The 20,346-nt window shown below is 41.5% G+C and overlaps 1 protein-coding gene across 1 annotated transcript in view; it reads left to right on the forward strand.

Moving 5' to 3' along the window:
• The first annotated feature begins 1,772 nt into the window (after window positions 1-1,772).
• Window positions 1,773-20,346, forward strand: part of LOC119657126 (phosphatidylglycerol--prolipoprotein diacylglyceryl transferase) — a 41,209-nt gene continuing 22,635 nt past the window's right edge. The window contains exons 1-2 of the mRNA XM_038063894.1: window positions 1,773-1,959; window positions 2,040-2,151. Coding sequence (XP_037919822.1) covers window positions 2,094-2,151 — 58 coding nt within the window. The 5' untranslated portion in view covers window positions 1,773-1,959; window positions 2,040-2,093. The remainder of the gene's footprint in view (window positions 1,960-2,039; window positions 2,152-20,346) is intronic.

Here is a 20,346-nt window from a genome sequence, read left to right on the forward strand (position 1 = left end):
TAATTCAGAAGCACAACATGCCAGCGAATTATATCCGTCATTCTACGGCTGAGGTTTGAATCTTGGCTAATCAAGCAATGTTTCTAAATGTTCTGTCTAAAATTGAGGAGATCGTGAGTTCGTATCCATTTGGCGCCAGATCGCACCAATTGAGGAATCAGTAACCTCATTTTCGGGGCACACTTGTCGGTATTTTGTTATTTATTTATTAAAAGGACAATAAACAGAAAATTCCAATCACATATTGCCCTTAAAAGTAGGAAGAGGCAAAGATCGTAGTTTACGCTTAAAACTAAAGTGCGAAAAGGAGTCAACGGGACCAAGCTGCGTGGATTATAACTCCGACATAGTCCCGGAATCACGGAATGGAAATAGACTCCGCGAAGGGCACACTGAAAATTTCAGCGTTATGCGTGTTATATAACGCGTTACGAAGAACGATATCAGATAAGGCGGAGCAGTGCATAAGGCCGGTAGAGAGTTTGAAGAAGGTGGAAAGATCGAGGAAGATTCTACGTTGTTAGAGGTAAGGGGGGCGAAAGGGGGGCATCAGCACGGGGTGGTTCATCTTAAAGAAGACCAAGCGAGTGAATCTGTGCCGTATCTTCTCTAGGGCAAGACAATCACAATTATGGAAGGGTGACCAAATCATGGAACAATTCTCACGAGGAAGTAAAAAAGCATTATGGAGTATTGGACCGAGGTGAAATCAGTATAGGAACGCAGTATGAAACCTGACATTCTGGATGCACGGTTGGTGATATCGAAGTAGTGGCTATCAAAATGGAGTTTATCGTCGAAGGTTACGCCCAGGTCGAGGATAGAGTTCAGATAGGACAGAGGACAACCACCAAGAGAGTAGTAGTAGTAGTAGAGAGAAAGGGGTGGGAGAGGTTTTAAGCGCGTAACACATCAAGTGGCATTTGCTGACATTAAGAGCCAACTTATTAACGTTCACCAATGGACCAAAGTATCCAGATTTGCCTGCAGGGAAGCGCCATCCATTGGACACGAAACAGACGAAAACAGCTTGAAGTCATCGGCGTATAACAAGCAAGGACAAGTGAAGACAGAGGCGAGGTCGTTAATAAGAAATAAAAATAGAAGAAGTCCTAGAATGGATCCTTGTGGCACAACAGAGGAGGGGGAAAAAGGACTAGAAGTGCAACCATCAAAGAAAACGCTACAGAATCAGAAAGAAGGGCACTTATTGTAATAAGTGATGGAGGAATGTTGACAGAGGCGTATATAGGAATATTGACCACATCAGAGCATCAACTCATGCATTTTGAAAACTTATTCTCCATTTCTAATGCAACTAAAGGTTGTATTGCTCACAACTAGGAACAAGTTGATCAGTCTGTATGATATTCACTCCCAGATTCAATCTCTGTACATGTTGCAACTTAAGTCACTGTGCCCAGATCTGCCCATTTAATAGCGATATGCAAAAGGTGCAACAGCGTCTCGTTTCATAAGAAGCACCAGCACTAGATCAACAACATTCATCGTAATTTCCACCAGAATATCTTAAACTATGTCTGCTTTAAACAAAATAACAACAAAACCCAGTCCCAGAAGAAGTTCAAGACTAAGCCAGCCCAAGTGAGAATGGTTCAAGTTTAAGGTAGAAACAGACTCGGTCGCCATGAAACGCGGCTAACAGACAACAAACAGAAGATGGTAGAAACCATACAACAGTTAATAAACATCTTGAATACACCTGTAAATCTGGGATGAGAAGTTGTGAGAACATTATATATATTGGATGATCATTCTGCAACGATATTCAGTCGGTTTTTTGGTGTCGATTTGGCTAGAACAGATATTGGTATCAGATTGTTGTTTGCACTTTAGTTAGATTGGATTTCAACTTTGTATCTATTCACTCGTAGTGGACACTTTGCGCAGTGCGAACCTCGCCCGTTTTTTTTGCAAGCCAAGCAGGTTTCGATTAGGGTAATTCGATTGTTTAATTCAGAACTAGTACGAACTAGCCGATTCGAGCATTGATCTATCTCAATTGTTGTTAATCGTAGATCGTTTTGCGTTGTCGCAACCGGAACTAAAGTTGATTGTTCGGTGTTCACAACATGTTTAAAATAATCGCAATTGTTGCTGCTGTTTGTGTGCTGCTTGCCCCAAATGGAGGTATGTTTGTTCAGAGATAATTTGATTGTAATTTATTAGATTTGTATTGTATGTCTGAATGAAGTCTGTTAGGTAGAAGTAAATCGTCATATAAAAAACAACAAATAGCAAAATGTTTAATATAGTTAAATTATTGAATGAGAATGTTGTTCATAGTTAAAATACTGTTTAAAAACAGAAGTGTGTACTATTGGTGTATTCAAAATTTAAACGATAGTAAAACATATACTTTCTCTAAGACTATGAAGACAAGAGGGTACGAAGACATCAGTGTTGAACTTAATGAAAAAATTTGCAAGGTCGTATCTAAGTGGGAATATATTCTGCCAATATGTTATATTAAAAAAATTTAGTATATAAATAAAAAAATAAAATTCTATTCATACTTCTGGTTGGCTCATCATCCATTCTTAGTAAAATTTCAAGTCATTAATCAATTTGGGTTGTCTGGATTCACATTTTATTGGTATACAAATATTTATAGGGAGAGGTGGAGACAAAAGCTATGGAGCCTCAGATTTGATCCTATTATTACATTGTATGGTTAATACATGTGAATAGCCTCTTGGATAGTGATCTCATCTCCTGGTCCTGTTCTTCTACAAAATACGCTACTTAATCGTATGTAACCTGAGATTCTCCAAAGAAATGAAGTGTTAAGTATCCAAGCATTAATCACCAAAACGGAGTGAACAATGTAGAATCGTTCAAGCGCTAGAGGTTCCATGATTCCTTCAAACTTTACCAAAGGTAGCCGGACCATATTGATAGTTGCTTTGATTATTTTGATCAAAGTTGATTGCCAAAGCTTTCCCAAAAATCATTTCCCAATATCATAATTATATCTGTTTGATTTTTAGAGTGATCGCATTTCTGTAGAGTGTAGGGACGTCCATATTTATTTCAATATACTGCGAAAAGAAAGTGATTACAGAGTCTGATTCTTGCGTGGATGGGCGCATTTTTTGGGAGCAGAGTTCAAGTTCTGCTTCTTCTTCCGCGTTGCAACTTGCTCACTGACCGACTGTTCCATTGTCGCCTGATTGGTCAAAATTGTCATCATGCGTCGATTTCTCCCACGATTGGATGGCGCACGCTGTGCCGCCTTTGGATAAGAACCAATTGATTCAAGAGCCCCTTCAAAGTCAGTTTCTTCTTCAATGTTTGAATCGGTTGAACGTGTCGAAATCCTTGTTGGACCTGGCGTCCCTTCCGCCTCGTTGTTGAATCTCTTTTTTTCAGACGGCCCTTGCTGGTTCCTCGAAGCCGTAGATCAGGTTTCTTCAACAGGATGCACATCAGGATGAGCTGGTCAGTTACTTTAAAAGGCATGAAGTCAGTGTCGTCAAAAATATATTTATTCATGCGCCTAATCCCTGTTGATCTGAAGCCGAAAATGATGTTAAACGACCGTGGAGAGCAGCGGAAGACAATTGGAGAACAGAAACAGCCACACTCCCCGCTGAGAAAGCTGCTTGCGTCAAGCGGACCGCAAATAGCCCCCCAAGGCGAACAGGGGAAAAGGCGGAAAGAGAACGACGTGCCTGAAGAAGACTTTATCGAAGTAGTTTCCAGGACCAAAAAAGAAGGCGAAGAAGGAAGAAAGGAGACAGCTGATTACGCCACCAGGGACACGTCGGTCCAAAGACAAGGAAGTTGCAAAACAAAAGCCAGGAGCAGAAAAGACGAAGAAACGAAGAAGGATTAGACCGTCGGCTCTGCTGATTAAGCCGACGAAAGGGAGGACATTTGCGGAAGTCCTTAATGAAATTCGCTACAGCGTGAAACCGGATGACAACGGAGCAGAGGTGTCTTCGATACGGAAAACGAGGAGTGGCGGAGTCTTCGTCAAACTGGGCCCAAAGACGTCTAGCAAGAGTACGTTCTGCGAAGCGGTCAAGAGATTATTGGGAGAAAAGGCTCTTTTTTCCAGCGTAGAGTCCATGTGCTGTCTATAATCTTGACTGCCTTACAGAAAAAATCGGAGTTGAGGAGGTGATAAAGGCGATAAACCTCTGTAAATGCTCGAGGCCAAAAGCTTGCCGTGGTGGAGGTCCCCGAGCAATATGCGAGGAAACTCCATGGATAGTTAGTAGGCAGGGTACGAATGCGGATAGTCCCCACCAAGTGCTACTAGTGTCTGGACTATGGACATAAGTCAGCAGCTTGCAAGGGACCGGACAGGAGGACAGCATGCCGGAGATGCGGCTAAGTAGGTCATCAAGCGAAGCCCTATAATGAAAGCGAGAGTTCCGTTCTCTGCAGAGATCGTGGCGCGTCTGATGAGAGCGTCGCACACACCACGGGCTTGGGATGGTGCCCAATCTTCAGGCCGGAATTGGAAAGGGCTAGGGTGCGAATGCACTTGAGTGCAATCGCTCACCAGTTGCTAACACAGCTCGCTCCGGAAGAAAATGCTGATCTAGTGCTAATTAGCGAGCAATACCGAAACAAAGACCCAGCCTCATGGCATCTCGATTTGTCAGGCACCGCTGCCATCTAGGTTCGGAACGACGTTCGACTTCGTGTTCTTACCGAAGGCAGGGGGAACGGATTTGTCTGGACCCGGTGTTTAAGGATAACGTTTTCTAGCGTTTACTTGACGCCGAACGAGACGATGCCGGGCTTTCGACGACGACCTGATGCTGTGGAGGACGCTGTTTCGAGTACGAAGGGACGGTATACCTCACTCGTGGTTTTAAACACCGGATCCACGCCACCGTTTCGGCGCCTAGGCTGTGAAGGAAGCATTCCTGACATCACTTTTGCGTCGGAATCTCTGGCACCATCGGTGGACGGGTGGCGAGTCCTAGGAGACTTCTCGGCAATTGATCACCAGTATATCGGCCGGCGGGCACCAATGCGACGCTTCACCTGCCTGTGGAATGTGACGAGGGTGAACTTCAGGAAGTTCGTCGAAGCTCTTGAAATAGGCAGGGGGCGCTGGAGAGCGAACCGAGGGGTGGTAGTGTCACAGCTGACACCGTCGTTTATTCAGTGATAAACGACGGCGTGTGAGGCTTCCATGCGCCGGAGGGGCCCCAGCCGCACAAACCTTCTTTGTACTGTACTGGTGTACGGTAGAAACTGCCAACCTACGGAGAAAGTGTCATAAGCTCCTCCATTTGGCACAACGTTTGCACGTCAACGAGGAGGCATGCGCCATAAAGGCGCAATATAGATCACAAAAAGGAGACCCCGCAGCGCTATAAAAAAAAGCAACGCTCGCGGCTGCAGAACCTTGTCACCCGGTAAATCTGGACTCTGCGGAGGCCCTGCCTAAACTTTCACAAAGCAGACTTGGCATATTGATGCGACGGGTAAGCGGATGGTTGACTGCTCACGGTTTCAGCCTTGCGCTGGAAAAAACCGAAGTAGTCATCGTGACCAAAAGTAAAATACCGACCCTGCGTCCCATATCGATCGACGAGTTGACTATAGAGACAAAACCAGCGGTTAAATACCTTGGTTTAATGCTCAACACGGAGATGAGCTTATTCGAGCAAATTAAAGCAGCAGTGAACAGGGCTCCAGCTAGAGTCGCGGCCGAACTGACTACTCCCTTCAACCCCTCCCGCTGGTGAAAGGAATTCCCTGTCTTGAAGGCTCCCAAAGCCGGGAGAGCGGGAGGGTTAGCCCGAAATAATATATCAAACGGTTCCAGGCTAGTTCTCTGATGACAGGGAGGTGTTTAGTAGGTAGTCCGACAGCGTATTGTTAGGGAAGTCCAACACTCTGTGCGTAAACTCATTCACCTACCCTGCTCCCAAAAAAAGGGAAAACTTCAAATTGTTAATGGAAACGTACGACTCGTGATTGTCGAGTATAAGACGAACTGGGTTGTCTTTGATTCATCTGCAATGTCTTTGAAAATGCTTCAGAACATTCCAAAAAGTGTTCCGCATTCATCGATTCTAAAATAATGCAAATATAATACTTGTGGCTTCCAGGAAAAATAATATCTCCGAAAAAACACCTGCGCAGCCTTGCGGACCATCGTTCAAAAAATGAGGCTTGAATTGGACCCGTGGGAAAATCAAAAATGGTGGTACTGTATTTCCCATTACGCTTGCCCTATGCCTATACCCCCCCTCCCATAAAAACCAAAAAACAATTATCCAAAACCTACACATTCCCGCTCGAGATATTTAAATCGCTCAGTTCTGGCAATGGCGGTAACCTGCCCAGAACTGCGCGATTTAAATATCTCGGGTCAATGCTATCAGCCAATGGAGAACTACGTTATGCTCCTCACATAGGGAAACACAAAACCTTTTATACCTGAAACGTCAAGCTTTTGGTTTCCCGACTTGTTTATATTTGTTATAGGTTAAAGTCTTCGCATTTACGGTTGACTATTATCAATACAAGGCTTTCCATAGAATGCTTTATTTAAATCGTTTTATCTGGTCACTCTATAGCATTAAAACAAGACGCTTGCAATCTACATTTGATCCAGTAACCCCAAGTTTTTCCATTTTGAATAACCTGAAAATAAAATGTTTCTTCGAAATGCCACCAAATACTCTCTTCGAGAAACTGCCACATTTTTTTGCTAATTTTGCTACTTACACGGCCTCTTCCGAAAAATTGATTCAGTTTTGGAAAAATATATGTGATCATGTTAATGTTCTGTAAGTGATAAGCCTGCAGTAACGAAACAAGCACAACGCCAAACACAACTATCCATGACAGCCTCGAACCAACCCTGGGATAACGATATCAATGGACACAACCATCGCGGCATGCTTTAACAGCTCTCCTTTTACTAATATTTGGGGTGAATTTTGTACTCCATTCACATATATATGTATAAAAGTTTATCCGGATACTTTAAAATGAGTGATGTGGTCTGTGTTTTTATAAACATTTCTCAGTTTATCATATTTTTTTCACAACTCCAAAGCAACAGGTTTCAATAATTTATCTTCCGTTCTCATGCAACTTATCAACAATTCATTCTTTCCTCATGACAGAAACACATTCAACGCCTGAAAATAAACTGAAAATGTAATTATCGTTGCTGTCATCGTTAAAATGTGTAGTACCTAAAAGCTCTTACTTACAACCCATATTCTTGGTAGCATCCTTAAATTGCCTCTGTCAGCTAAGAAACTATACTTTCATACCGATATTATGATTTTTGAATTCAATATTATGCCCATTAATCCATTCTTGCTGTTAGACCAAACATGTTGCTTCTCACTAAGTTTTACACAAAGCCTATTCAATGTACTGCTCCATAGGATGCAATGGTCCTGCATCTACTTCTGATAACTGCAAAGTTGGTTACCGATGAAATAGGAGAGAAAGCATTTGCGTACCGATATTACGTCTTATTACAATATGCTCCGATACTTCCGTTGCATCCGTAAAGTCCTTCTTGTTTCATTGTTTTCTCCTGAAAAGGATCACCACTCCTAGACTGTGTTTCCGTCCGAAATGTTCGGCCTTTTCACAGATAGGCTTATATTGTACAATAGATTCTCATCACTGTTCACTCGAATTAATATTACTACAGGAGAGAAGAATAGCCCCATACTTAGCTCATACCAGTAGCATTCACTTCACCAAACTTGAATTCTAGAAATCCAGATATAATTATTGTCTGTAGATATGAAATCACTAACAGATACATTTGTGAAGTACCTTAATATCTTTGAATTCACATTGATAGATATTTAGTTTCTGTAATTTAAATTTGATCAGGACTAATGCTCTAATTTAATTTTTAGCGACTTTACCATCTTTTCATGAGCTTCAAATAATATATTTGATTTAAAAAAAAAAAACAAAAAAATCAGTTTCATCAAAGATATTTCCGCCATAGATACATACATCGCCCGCCTTTCTACCACTTCTTTATTAGGACTAGTAATTAGTAATTACAGAATTTCTGTTAGTCACCTCACATCACTCATATTTTTTTTATAATAATTTCCATAACATCATCTAAATTATTCTAGTTTCTAAATACAAACAGCGGAAATAAAAAAAAACAATTAAAACAGAGAAAAATGTATGTTTTTATATGGAAACAAAGGAGGACATAGCAGATGAGGAATAGCCTCTTGAAAATACTTGAGTCAGTCTTTGATAGCCTTGAGTGATGTCAACGACCAACCAGTGACACACTCAGACTGGCAGCAAAAATCTTCATCTTTTGTACTCAATTGTAGAACTGGAGATGCTAGAATTATCTGCTAAAAATAAAGACATTTAAAGTTATTGCGGGGATTTGGATCTGTAATTTTCTTTTCATGTAGGTGCTCATGCAGAGAACATAGCCATATTTTCAATTGATTAAAGAATTTTATTGAATTTGAATTAACCTTCATCCGTTCTTTGTGTAAATTTTACTAATTTTTAACATTTTGTTGAAAATCGATTTACTGTTAGTCTGTATATCCAACGCACTTTTCTCAGAAACGGCTGTACCAATTCACACGAAATTTGGTGAGAAGGTGGGAATGGTGCGCATCTTTTTAAGGTTTTGTGTGAAACAAAACCTTATTAGAATGGTGACGGTGTCTGTCTGTCCGTCTGTCCGTCTGTCTGTCTGTCTGTCTGTCTGTCTGTCTGTCTGTCTGTCTGTCTGTCTGTCACACCCGATTTATTCGGAAACGGCTAGACCGATTGTCACGAAAATTGGTGAGAGTATGTAATCTGGTGATCCCTTTACATGCAGTAAGTGGCGCCATCTTGCGTTAAGTTTAAGGGGGGCTCTCCGTACATGTGAATGGAGGGTGCAAATTTTTTTTTCACAGAATGTAGCCAAGTAGGGTATCAAATGAAAGGTCTCAATTAGTACTTTTCGAATCTGGTTCAATATTTGATATTAGATGAAACATAGGGGAGTAAGGGTTGAAAATATGACCCACAAAAAGTGTAACAGGTCTCGTTCTCAGAACCTATCCAACCGAAAAATCTGGAAAAAATCACAGTGGTGCATCTCTACGAAATCTAGGCCTCAAAATATATCCGGTTGCGATATCTGCACAAATAAAGTTAATAATAGTATATTTCCACATTTTAGAAATTTACCCGGCACCCCACCTTATGTTCATCCCAGAAATACAAAATTTGGCATGAGTGTAACGAAGAATATAATGCACAGTTTGGTCAAGTTTGAAGAAAATCCAACTATTATTAACAAAGTTATTGGGGGTGAAACTTTACAATTTTGTGTGAATTTCGTGCACTCTACAACCCGCATGACGTCATCATCACATATCAATTCGTCAATACCACAACGAAATGAATTCTTATGAATTGGGTCGCAGACAATTATTTTGTTTTAGTTTTTTAGTTATTTGTCAACCAGACATGTGTATATGTAGGTATATAATATATGCGTGCTAATGAACTTTGCGGGTAGTGCCTAATTCAGATAGATATAAGACGTAAATCGGAAATATGGGTACGATAAATTTAGATACGTGCATATATGTGTACAGCAGGCAATAGGGGTGAGCGTGATATCTATGGCTCTAATATGTACGTATGTCTCGTAGTTTGGAAAAATATGAAGGATTATGTTGGATTTGTAGCTATATACGGGCAGAGAAATGTGCGTCTCTTACATAAGATGAACACAAAACCTTTATACCTGAAGCGCGAGCTTCCGGTATTCCGACTTGTTTTAACTGAATATTGCCGTGTAGACTTGTAGTGTCCGCGTCTTTGCGACTGATGCAGTCCTTCCTTCGCCATTCGCACAGACAATTCAAAAACGGAATCCATCTATATATTCTAATAATATATATTCTAATATTCTCCTTTTTCCTTGCATTTCAACATTCCTTACCTTTGTCAATATACTTCTCCCAATTTCCTTTTTCCTCTCGCAACATCAATCGTTTAATTTTTATTTTCTCGAAACTTACCACCTGTTATCTCTCCCTAAAATCTCATTTATTAATGTACAAATGATCAAATTGTCCATAATAGCAATGTTCGAATATGATAACCGTTCAAAAAGGAACATTGACCTTGCATTTAAACTTGATCGTTATTTCGAAATTCAGGCCTAACGATTGATCTGGTTCAGGCGAATGGGATTGCATTTTGATTGCATTGATCGATTGACAGCAGAACAGCTGGACCGGCAGTCGATCCGAGGCCGCTGTGGTTTCGGATGTCAGGTAGCTACAAAACATTAACCCCGTAAACGTAGTGTGATCATGTTCAATGATCAATGGGTGGAGGGTGCAAGAAAGAGGAAATGAAAAGAAATTCTCATTGAAGTTTTGGGGTGGAAAAACAGAGAGCTAGGAATCACTCTTAAAATCGGTTTCCATAAATTTACTGACTGGACATTACGAGCGCCACCAATTCTGTTAAGGAAATTTTTTTTTGGTTGTATGATACTTCCATCTTAGAAGGTTGAAATATATCGCAACGGATGCCATTCTGATAAGAAACAATGTATGTAGAGATTTTGATTTTGTGGTAGTTGCAACAGGGTTTTTTCGAACCTCGAATGTACATTGTTTCTTTTCATGTTGCAAAGTGGCCTCCTAATGCATCCTGCAAATATTTAGATAGCTGATTTAACGGAATAGAAAACAAATTGATAGGTGTTTTTCTATGAAATAGAACGAACTCCTAGCTTAAACTTTATTCTATTTAATGGCAAAGTTTGTGATACAAGACGATAACAAAAACAAGCGAATTCAGAACAGTTCTATGTATGCCTGCAAACAGATTTTAGAGCTCTGGGAGATGGTCTACTTATATTATATTTCATATATAATTAAATTAACTTTAGCGTTTCTTAAGATTTTATCATTTCTTTATTTTTTACACGATTTTAAGTTATTTCTTCATTTTTTTTTTCTTTTGTTTCACAACATTTGCCATTTTGTTTTGTTTTGGAAATTTATATGAGTTTTCGAATTCCATTACATTATCTTTGTATTTGGGCTTGATACTGAGTGAATTATACAAATGAAATTCAGTTAATTCACTTTGATTTGAGGCCTGCCTTCTTCCCTCCTCCTCTTTAACCCCGTACAACTCTTCTTATGAAGGAACATCATCCGAAATCATTGGTGTCTGTCAGCCTATCTGTCTTTTTTTTATCGTTAGAAGGTGGAAAACCCTACTGCTGGCTCCTGCCGCGCAGTTATATGAGACTCCTACTCACTAAAACTTCCTCCTTCTTCTTCCACTCTCCCCACGGGATTGCTATAAGCATTGCATCGCGGGGCTGGGTCTATTCTTAACTGCTTCTGTCCCTTTTTTGCTTTCTTCGCAGTTCTTCATGCCTTAGTTGCTGATGAATCATTTCCAGCTCAATTACCACTTGATTCCAAGCCTTCGTTGACGCCAACATAAACTCCACTATATTTTCAGGGGTTAAGCGCCTTTCTGCGATCGCCCCAAGCCTAGTTCGGTGCGCTGTAAACCTTGGGCACTCAAATACAACATGCTCCACATTCTCAGTCATGATACCACATCTTGGGCAGCATGGTGACTCGTCGTGTCCAAATCGATGTAGAAAAGCCCGATAACCTCCATGTCCACTTAAAAACTGTGTTAGCTCGTAACTTAGTTCCCCGTGGCTCCTTTCAATCCATCTTCGAATGTTTGGAATGATAGGTAGGTCCAACGGCCAGTTTGTGCCTCGTTCCATCTCTCTTGCCATTCTGCGATAGATTCCTGCCGTGCTAGTTGCCGTCGAAGCACAATTGACTCCCTGATTGCATACATTTTGTCGTAGAGACGCCGACCTTCATTCGCCAAGATGTCTATGGGAATTGCCCCTGCCAGTACATATGCCGATCCTACTGATGTTGTTCGATAAGCACTGCATACCCGAATTGCACTTAGTCGATACGCCATTCCTAGTTCTCCGCAGTTTAGTTTGTTTTCCAGAACGGTTGCCCAAACTGGAGCTGCGTAGAGTAGCACGGAACTAACTACCCTTGAAATAAGACGACGTCAACTTTATCTTGGTTCGCCAATGTTCGGTAGTATCCTCGAGATCGTTTCAACGATGGAAAACGCTTTAGTTGCAGCGCACTCAATGTGTTTTTTAAAGTTGAGCCTTTTGTCAATCATTACTCCCAAATATTTAAGCGACACTTGGGAGTAAATTGATTGTTCACCAACTTTAATTTTCACGGCTCACGGCTTCCTTCTTTTGATTAGCACTAATTTCGTTTTATCTTCAACAAGTGATAGACCAGACTTTTCCAACCAGGAATTAATCTCCCATATCACTTCATTTGCGTAGATTTCGATCTTGTCTAAGCGTTTTGCAACTATTGCTACCCCGATATCGTCCGCAAAGTCAATAGTTGTCACGCCGTTAGGAAGGCATAGCGTCAGCACTCCATTGTATATAATTATCCACAGTAAGGGACCTAAGACAGACCCATATGGTACGCCGCAGGTTATCCGGAATAATTTCAGTCCATCGTCCGAGTCGCAATATAATCTTCTTCCTAGAAGAAATGCAACAACAACTTCGGAGTCTGCAATTTTCGTCCACTTTGCGGTGTTGAATGCATTTTTTACTTCGAGTGTCACCACTGCGCAGCATTTGTTATCTGGTATTGCAGCGCGAGCCAAGCCAGTTACCATGTTGATTGCATCGACGGTTGATCTCCCCTTATGAAACCCGAATTGCTTGTCGGATAGGCCTCCTTCCTTTTCGGCAACAGCGAGCAACCTCTTATATAATACTCGTTCAAATAGTTTACCAATAGTATTGACTAAACATATCGGTCGATATGAGGACGGGTCACCCAATGGTTCACCTGGCTTCGGAATAAGTGTCAACTTTTGCAGCTTCCATTGCTCGGGAAATTCTCCTTCTCTAAAACTTTGGCAAGCCTACCTCGTGCTGTCCTGGCTGGTCTTATTTTCAGCGAATTTCCTTGCTGAATCTAGAATTTCCTCTTCTACCAATACAGGAATTTCGTCGGGGTTTACATGGACTTTAGGCAGATTTGTGTAGTTCACATCTTCTGGGAAGAGAGTGTCCACTATGTTTTGTAGTAATTTAGGACAGGTAATCGGTGAGGAGCGCTTGCTCTTCAGTGATGACATTACCGACTTGTAGGCGCCACCCTTGAAATGTTCGGATTTGCTCTTCATGATAGCTACTTGCAATTTTTATAATGACCATAAATGAATAAACTCGTCAAGAAAAAAGGGAGGGGACAATTTCTCGGAACCCTCAGTTTTCTGGGTGGACCATTTTGAGTTTTGCGTTCTTTTTAGTATATACCTGTACTTCCTTGTGTAACAATACACACTGCCAGCGGTCAGACCGCGCGAAAGTCGCTATCACAAAGAACGCAGAACCCGGATCGTCAGACGCGCTCTGTGTGCACCGACTCTAATCCAGAACTTTGATGCGTATTTAAAAGAAGCAACCACTGAAAGGACGACCGCAAATACGATGGCATGAACAAGTCCAAGCTGAAGCCGAGCGTCTTTAGAAACGGCACTTGATATATACATTCAAGAATGGTTGCTCTGATAGATACTAACTGCAGAACCCTGTACTACAAAAATTCCGCTCCCAAAAACGAGCTCAACTTATTTTAAGTACCTTCCCATAGTATGTAATGTCATGTCTTTGTCGGACTCATTACCCTATCTCTGTGTAAAACCAGACTTCATTCATCATTTGCTATCTATCTATTTATCTGTCTCTCCCTTTTTTCCCAGATGTGGAAATCTTCAAAAGACACATATCATATTTCGCCAAACTTTTACCAGATAACTCTACTCCTGAATCCTGACCTTGTCCACAGAACTACCTTTATGGTAGTTTATCGGGGGATACACAAAAGTGGTGATCATACGCACGCCGAGAATTACTGTCGTATTTCCCTCCTCTGCCCCTGTTCTAAATTCTTGACTGGTTGACAGCTCACTTTGGTTATTATACAGCTAAAAAGCTGCTGGGCTGTATAAAACGTGGGTCTACTGCTATTAACCTAAAAGACTTCACCGATTTTATGACCGAATGTCTAAACTCCCAACGGGAAGTGCACGTTACCTAGACCGATTTCTCTTACGCCTCTGATTCTATCACTGGATTATATCCGTTTATTATTTCTTTAAATAAGTGAATCAAGATCTGAAGGCCATGAAAGAACATTATCAGAAGCAATAGGGGAGAAGTTTGATGGCTGCTTACTGCTGGAATACCAACTACAATTTTTTTCTTTAGAAAAGGGGCTGAATATATTGCCGTAATGGATTTTGGACTCTTGCAACGGTAGGCTGCCAGACCACCAGCTAAGTACCTCCTCGTCACCAGAGAATTAACCTGGAACCATTTAACACCCTTACTTTGAGCTAGCTCTTCCTATCTCTCGCCTTAGGGAGCCTTCAAATTCGAGAATTCCTTCACTAACGGGAGGAGAGAGAAAAGTGTTGGTTCAAAGAACATCCTCTCATCTGGTCGAGATTAATTTTCTTCGTTCGAAGAAGAACTCTCGTCCCCTTTCAGCCCCTTGTAGAACACACAGCCAAGGGATGGTGCCTGCCCAATCCTCCGCAGATAAAACTGAAAACCTCCATGCCGATGAGCAGTGCATTGCATCTATGTTTCCATTCTTCACGGGCAACCACTTTCCCTGAGTCCTATTGCCTTCGTTCGTAGATGATTTTATGGTATACTCGCTAGCAAATAGAGCACCGGGAATCATCCTCACTATCACTCTCCCCGTCAATTTTGAAATATTTAGTATGCAGCCGCCGTCCTCAACACTTGCCCTCTCTGTACTTGCGCTTATGATACACCTAATTTCCAAAAGTATTAGCCCATAACTCCGCATCGTAGAGCAAAGCGGAGTGCGTTGCTCTTATGGGAAGACATCTCATGCCAAAAATAGGACCCCCAACGTTTGCCATTAACCACCTTAACACCGGAAATCGTGCCGCAACTTTATCCTCTGCTGCTTTGGTTTGATTGAAAAAGCTCATCTTCTGCTTACCCTTCGCATCAATATGCCAAGTCTGCTTTGCGAGACAATGTGTCCTGGCACCAAGTCCCGCAACATCATCAGTATAACCGACCAAACGCGAACCATTTGGCATGTCGAGTTTAGCAAGCTATCGTAGGAAGCTTTCCAGAATTTCGAACTTAGGATCCATGTGTTACCAGATGTGATGTCCTTCCTCCACTGGTCCTCTAGTGCCTCATGGAGTAAAGTGCGGTCTCTCAAATAATCTCTCAATATCCGCAAGAGGCAGCACGGCACATGGAATAAATTTTCTAGGGTGCCAAACATATGTGCGCATCTTACGGATTTCAAGGCAGTTCTAACATCAAGCGCTACATGGAGTATAACTCTTCAAAATTGACAGTTGTGCCCCTAAACTCACTGAACTGCACAACCCACGTAGCAGCATGGGGATCTCCCTACTCTAAAACCCAACTGAAGATAAGTCTTTCGTGTACTTTCCCAAGATTATATTATACATACATATATTAACCATTCTTCGTACTTTTTGACTGCCAACTGTCGCACTAAATATTAGGCGATGACGGCTTTACGGGTTCTTACCAGGGCAGAGGCAAATCGGCAGACGCTGCCTCACCTCTGCCCTGAGATATGGGATTTATATAATTTGCAGAATACAACATGACTATAAATTATATTGAGCACAAATCTGCCCATACTATTGACCAGGCTTGGCTAGAGCTGAAAATACTTTTTTTTTGAGAATTGGTCACGCTGCTCCCAGGGCAGAGGTAAGGCAGCGTCTGACGATTTGCCTCTGCCCTGGTAAGGAACCGTAAAGCCGTCATCGTCTAATATTTTGTAAAGTTTGGGTGCTAAGCCCTAAACGTGGGGTCTGTGGACCAAAAAAAGAGGGAGTAAGTTGCTCCCCATTTGGTCCGGTCCAGCATCAAGTGAATGCGGACTTAGGACCCCGCAATTTTCAAAAAAAAATGTTGTCACGCTAAACTGAAAACTCTACAATATTATGACTGAAATGGTTCCCCCTCATTTCAAAGTATTATATTTCAGTAACCCCTAACCTCATCGTATATTGTATATCGGTGGTCCTAGAGAACAATTAGCTAAACGGTTAGATTGAATTATTTTATTACTTCGAAGTCACAAAGTTTCTTCGTCCCATTGGAACGCTGCAGCTAATCGTAAATCAACTTAAATCAATTTGAGTGAAAGTCGACTTACCCAGTTATTCCCTGTGACCCCTGATAAACATATCTTCATTAGTAGGTCCAACCTACATTCGATTGGTATGTGAGTGCAAACAATTAATTAATTGTTCAGATACCTCGAATTCCTCCAGCGAGAATTCATTTGATTCGGATCAACTGCATGACATCGAATCATTAGATAGATAGATACCCGGCATGATTGGATAATAATGATTATATCGCTATTTTCATAACAATGTGGCCATTCTTGTCCAAAGGAAATTCCTGCCAAGTGAAGTGAAACGTTTAGAATCGATGAAACTCCATCATTCCAACCTCAATCCAACAGATACTAACTAATAAGTAGTATATAAATAGCAAATTAATCATCTTAACAGCTTAACATCGCAGCTATGCGATAATAATCATCTCTCCGAAGACGGTCTTAAAGCGAAGGTCTCGAATTAACGTCATCCTCAACTCTTCCCATTCGCTATTATCTTTTTATAACGCTCCTTACTTACTAACTAAATTAAAAATAATCACATTAACTTGAAATAAACTTGTTTGAATCGTTCATGGTTTGTATTCACGACTATATACCAAAATATGTAGATTTTTTTCTCTTCGATCGCTTATACTTTTATCTTGGCGTCTCGATATTTACAAGTACATGCATTTCATAAAAGTATCTCGCAGAACAGTTAAGAATTTCTCCTTGTGGATGACCAGTAAAATAAGTACACCCATATATTAAGTGTAGATACATATGTAAGTAAGTAAGCAGAATGGTCTTGAAGATACGAAAGATACCCAACTTCGATAAATAAATTGAACTGTTTTTGTTTCGACTAACAGACCAACAACAATCGCACATTAGTTGGTGTTGTTTAAGAACCACTCCAAGTTTATTGATGGAGACAAATTATAGATACTTTTGCAAGCACTTTATATGGCTGTGCAGGTATTACTCTGATGCTTCTGTGTCTTCTCTAACCCGTGCACGAAAAAAAGTTTAAAATGTGGAGCATGATAGTGATCGATTACCTATGCATTTGGACTTTTGGGCCACCATGTTACTCTGTCAAATAGTCCATTTGGTTGCCATAGATTCCAAACGCATTCGCCATTTAAAAGCATTTCACTTTCCCAAATAATTCTCCTCAATTCAGGAATGGGTTAATCCCACCTACCCAGATAGATTGTGCAGATACATATGTGTGCATATAGTCGTCTATATTGTGTAAAGAAGTTTTACCATCAGTCTAGCGAATTATCTTATACTTATCCAACTAGCTCTTTAGGTACGAGTACTCAAGATGCAGTGAACTTACAACAATTCTTCGCTCTCCCCCACTACGACTAGTCAATCTTCTTTCTGTCTAGAGGAGCCTTACGGCAGCAAAAAAAAAAAGATACATAAAAAAAACCAACATGTACTTAACGTTGGATCTAGTCCACAGCTTGAGCAATATAGCAAATATGTGGCTGTACTCGAAGATAGTACTGCGGACTAGAATTCCTCGGGATTTGAAGGATAAATAAGAGCGCAGACAACGACAGATTGATTCCAGCTCATACACTGACAATTCGATAAAACGTCCATTGTGAAGATTTTATTACGTAGCAAATGTGTTGTTATATACAATTTAACAAGGGATTCGTAAACCTAGAGAAGGTATGCACTACGATTCCTGGGGGTCTGGGGATATTTAAATTCCTGAAACTTCTTGAAAGGTAGAAAAATCTCTTGAGAAATTGTTTATTTCTAGCGATTCGTGATAAATCGTTTGTGTGCCGAATTGGAAGTACTTTTTCTCATTTCGACGATTTAAACGCTTTTTTCTCAGTCCCATTGAACATAATGAGGGATGAATTCCAGATTTTCCTCGTAACAGTCTTTTCATGCTTATTCATTTCATATTTAATGAGACTCCGTGATAACCCTACAAAAATTGTCAAGCACAAAGACAAGGCAACTGGGAATTAAACTGTTTTTATTCTGTTAAGGGAACGTCGCACCACGTCCTTAAAGAACTTTTGTGGCCAGCATGGTCTGGAACCCAAAGTATCCAGATCTTGTTGCACGAGCCGAGTGTATTCCGTCTCTCAAGGCATTCCCACACCAGTTTAGAGTTCACCTGGTTGGACCTAAGTGCCTTGATCGCTGCTTGGCTATCGGTGAGAATAGCTATATTCTGCCCCCTGTAGTTCCTTTGCAGATTAAAGGAGGCACATTTGTCTATGGCGTATTTTTCCGCCTGGAATATGCTAGTGTACCTGCCCATTGGCTCAAAGTACATTTTCCTTGCACCAATGACACCGGCACCCGCTCCCTCTGCTGTGAAGGTTCCGTCAGTGTACCAAGTAATCTGTTACTGGTTTAAGCCGTACGTCGCAGCCACGCTCTCCCAGTTTGCCTTGTTACTCCAACGTGTTTCAAACTTGAAACCTCGCTGTCATGTTATCCCTTGGTATCAGTAATTCGGGATACCGCCTAGAAAGAATATCAATCTTCCTTCGATTTGGACAGATCCCCGCCCCACTATACTCCCGGCCATCCTGAATATTGCCCTCCTTGCCTGCATCTGTATGTGCAGATGGAGAGGGGTTAATCCCAGAAGGACCTCTAGGGATGCCGTTGGGCATGTCCTCATTGCCCCACTGATACACACGCAAGCCAGCCTTTGGAGCTTATGTAATTCGCTGGCTTGTGTGCTGAGTTCGGTTCTTTCTGCCCAGATTACCGCTCCATAGGTAATCATTGGCCTTACTATTGCAGTATATATCCAAATAGTATCTTCGAATTAAACTAGGACGAGAAATCAGAAAACTCGCGCTCTACCAAATCAGCCACTACTTCAAATACCGGCCCATTCCAAATTTTCCCAAAGTTGATGGTGCGATGACCGAAGGGGTTGAAAGTCTCGCTGCCCCGGAATCAAATTCCCTTCGGTAATGAATACTTGTGTTCGGCTTTGTGCTAGTCCTACAGCTGAAAGTTTATTATACGAGACTGTGTGAATGCCCAATGCTCCATATACGAGGGCCGGCTGATAAGTTCGCGGCCTAAGGTACACTAAATGAGAGAAAAGGATGGAGTTATACTTTTTATTTTCGAATGTAGTCCCCTCCCCCACTTTTCACATTCTGCATATAATGACTTTTTGGTACTGGAAAAATATTCCCTAGACTTCTCTTTAAGATGGTGTTCTACGGCCGCCTTCTTTAAATTGGAAAAAGGGAAAAAATTGCCGAAAGCCATGATCCACAATGTAGGGTGGGTGGTCAAGTTATGTGAATCTCCTAGCTTTTAAGGCAGCCCTCTCAACCTGAGCAATGTGAACGGGAGCATTTTCTTGCAGAAACAACACTCCCTGCGCAAATTTGCCACGTCTCTTTTTACGACTGCCTCACGTGCCCGACCCAATATTTTTTTTTTTTGGATAGGGTAGGTGAATGCATTTACGCACAAAGTGTTGGACTCCCGGTTCGGTACGTCATCAGACTATCAACTAAACACCTCCTGGTGCTAGCCTGGAACCGTTTGTCACATTACTTCGGGCTAGTCTCCGAACTCTCCCGCCTTGCGCAGCCTTCAAATCAGGGAATTCCTTTCACCAACGGGAGGGGAGAGGAGGAAGGGAACTGTCAGTTTAAGGAGTCCCTGCCATCCGGCTCCTCCACCGGTCAAGCTCTATCTTCTTAGCAACGAGAAGGACCCGAACGTAATTGGCAACACGGCTCCACCTGTCAGCACTCCTCAGCAATGTTGTCCGGAGAGAGATCCCCTGTGTTTAAATAGAGCTGCTGACGGATCCCATCCCACCTTTCACAATAAAAAAAAGTGTGATGGGTGTCGTCCACAACTCCATTGCAGAACACACAATTCAGAGATCGTGCCTTTTCAATCTTGTGCATATAAGACTGAAAACTTTCATGCCCACTTAAAAATTGGATAAGGAAATAGTCAGTTTCACCATGCTTCCGATTCAGCCACGCATCTAAGTTGCCGATGGGTCGCGCAGTCCATCTGCCTCTAGTTTCATTTTGCT

The sequence above is a fragment of the Hermetia illucens genome, chromosome 1, assembly GCF_905115235.1.
Source record: "Hermetia illucens chromosome 1, iHerIll2.2.curated.20191125, whole genome shotgun sequence".
Classification (NCBI taxonomy): Eukaryota; Metazoa; Arthropoda; class Insecta; order Diptera; family Stratiomyidae; genus Hermetia; species Hermetia illucens.